Source organism: Morone saxatilis, unplaced genomic scaffold (genome assembly GCF_004916995.1).
Source record: "Morone saxatilis isolate NCDOM2014 unplaced genomic scaffold, NCSU_SB_2.0 Contig22, whole genome shotgun sequence".
Taxonomy (NCBI): Eukaryota; Metazoa; Chordata; class Actinopteri; family Moronidae; genus Morone; species Morone saxatilis.
Window position 1 is genome coordinate 21,513,960 of NW_023339785.1, and position 1,719 is coordinate 21,515,678.

General features: G+C 50.1%; 1 protein-coding gene across 1 annotated transcript; it reads right to left on the minus strand.

Annotated features, from left to right (window-relative positions):
- purab (purine-rich element binding protein Ab) lies at positions 1–1,487 on the minus strand. Its single transcript, XM_035669683.1, has one exon. It carries the CDS (start codon positions 1,400–1,402, stop codon positions 557–559), a length of 846 nt encoding a protein of 281 aa, XP_035525576.1. The 5' UTR covers positions 1,403–1,487; the 3' UTR covers positions 1–556.
- Positions 1,488–1,719: the final 232 nt, after the last annotated feature.

Here is a 1,719-nt window from a genome sequence, read left to right on the forward strand (position 1 = left end):
AGAGCGCTTTCATATTTATTCTGCGTACCTTTATAATAAACTATACATCTGGTATCAGATTTTGGTTTCATAAAGTCCATAATATATTCTCTTTGTGCTGATGTCAAATATTCGTTCTACATGAAGACTGTCATTTTATATAATAGACCTCTGGTTTTATGTTTGATTAAATCTTAGCATATGACCAGTTTGAAAACATTTAAACATTTTTTTTTCTTTTCTTCTCGAAATAGCTTTGATGTGTGCAAAATCTGTCGTTTGATAGAGATATAAACACTCTGTTCATTGTCATTTAAATCAAGTTGGAAACAGTTCATATCTTACAGTTCAATCCTTGATAGCAGCAGCTTACTGTTACATGGGTGGTAAGTGGGGTGACATCCAGTAAAATGAGCGAGGAGAGAGCAGAGGTGCTGCCATGTCTGTGGAGGTTGTGCGTGTGGGGTGATTCCCTTGGAAATTTCTCTTTCTATTTTACAGTTAAAAGTCTCGTTTTTCTCTCAAGAGTTCAGTTTTGTCTTTGTTGTTTCATTTCTGCTCTCTTACAAAATCCGCGTCAGTCATCGTCGCCGTCGTCTCCGCCGTGCGGGCCCTCAGGTACCAGTTCGGAGGCCCGTTTCTCTCTACTCCTCTCCTGGATCTTCCTCATTTCCTCCGCATATTTACAGAAGGTGTTGCCGAATTTGGACCACACTTTGCACGGAACCGTGATGGAGTTCCGGTACGTGGGCTTCACCTCGCTGACCCGCATGAAGACCCCGTACTTATTGGAGCCCACGTCAAAGAAGAAACGCTTGTTGTCGACCGTGAGCGAGGTGCCCTCCGGGAGCTCCGCCGGCTCCTCGTCCACGCCGTAGTCGTCGATGAGTTTGGCCAAAGCGTCGCGGAACTCGATGAGACCCTGCGCCGGCAGAGCGATGGTCTGGCCTTGCGCGCTTCCCAAGCCGGGCCCCCGATTAACGGTCTGTCGGATCCTCAGGAACCGCCCCCTCTGGTTCTCTTTCAGATCCATGTAATATTTCCGATTCTCTCGCACCAGGAATTCGCTCTTGAGCGCCCGCCGGGGCTCATCCTGCACCATGTCCGGGTTGGTCGGGCCCAGCTGGGCGTAATGTTCGATAAAGTCCCCGAGATAATCGCGGAACTCCACGGCAACCGACATGGAGAGAGTGAGGCGGCTCTTGTTTCCCCCAGCACCGACCTCGGCTATCTTTAGGAAGCGGCCTTTAACATTCTGCTTCACGTCAAGGTAGAAGCGCTTGTTCTGGATGTCGACGCGCTTGGAGGCGAGCTCCTCGGTGTCGTGCTGCAGCCGGGACATGGCGCCCATCGCACCCGGGGGCAGCGAGCCGGGGCCTGCGGTGGGCCCTCCGTGGTCACTGCCACTGTCTCTGTCCGCCATGATGCTGCCTCCCTGCTTTACCTTCCACCGTCTCCCTCTGCCTGCTGCAACCTCGACTGCCCGTCAAACCACTCCGCCGCTCTATCGCGAGACGAGAAGAAGAGGAAGAAAAAAATGAAAGCAACCGGAGTGTTATGTTGTTACTGTAGTAATCCGAGCGGGCTGCGTTCAAGACACTCAAGTTGTCTTTGCAACGTTTTGCAGAATTTTTTATTTCAGCCTTTAGTGTTGCCGTATATTGCAACTGAAAGTTAACCCCCACCCATGTGAGCCTGAAACACTGCAGTACAAACATCCACCTAGATAGATAGATAGAT

Coding starts and splice junctions, on each gene's coding strand:
- purab (XM_035669683.1), bottom strand. CDS start 1,402: ATGGCGGACAGAGACAGTGGCAGTGACCACGGAGGGCCCACCGCAGGC.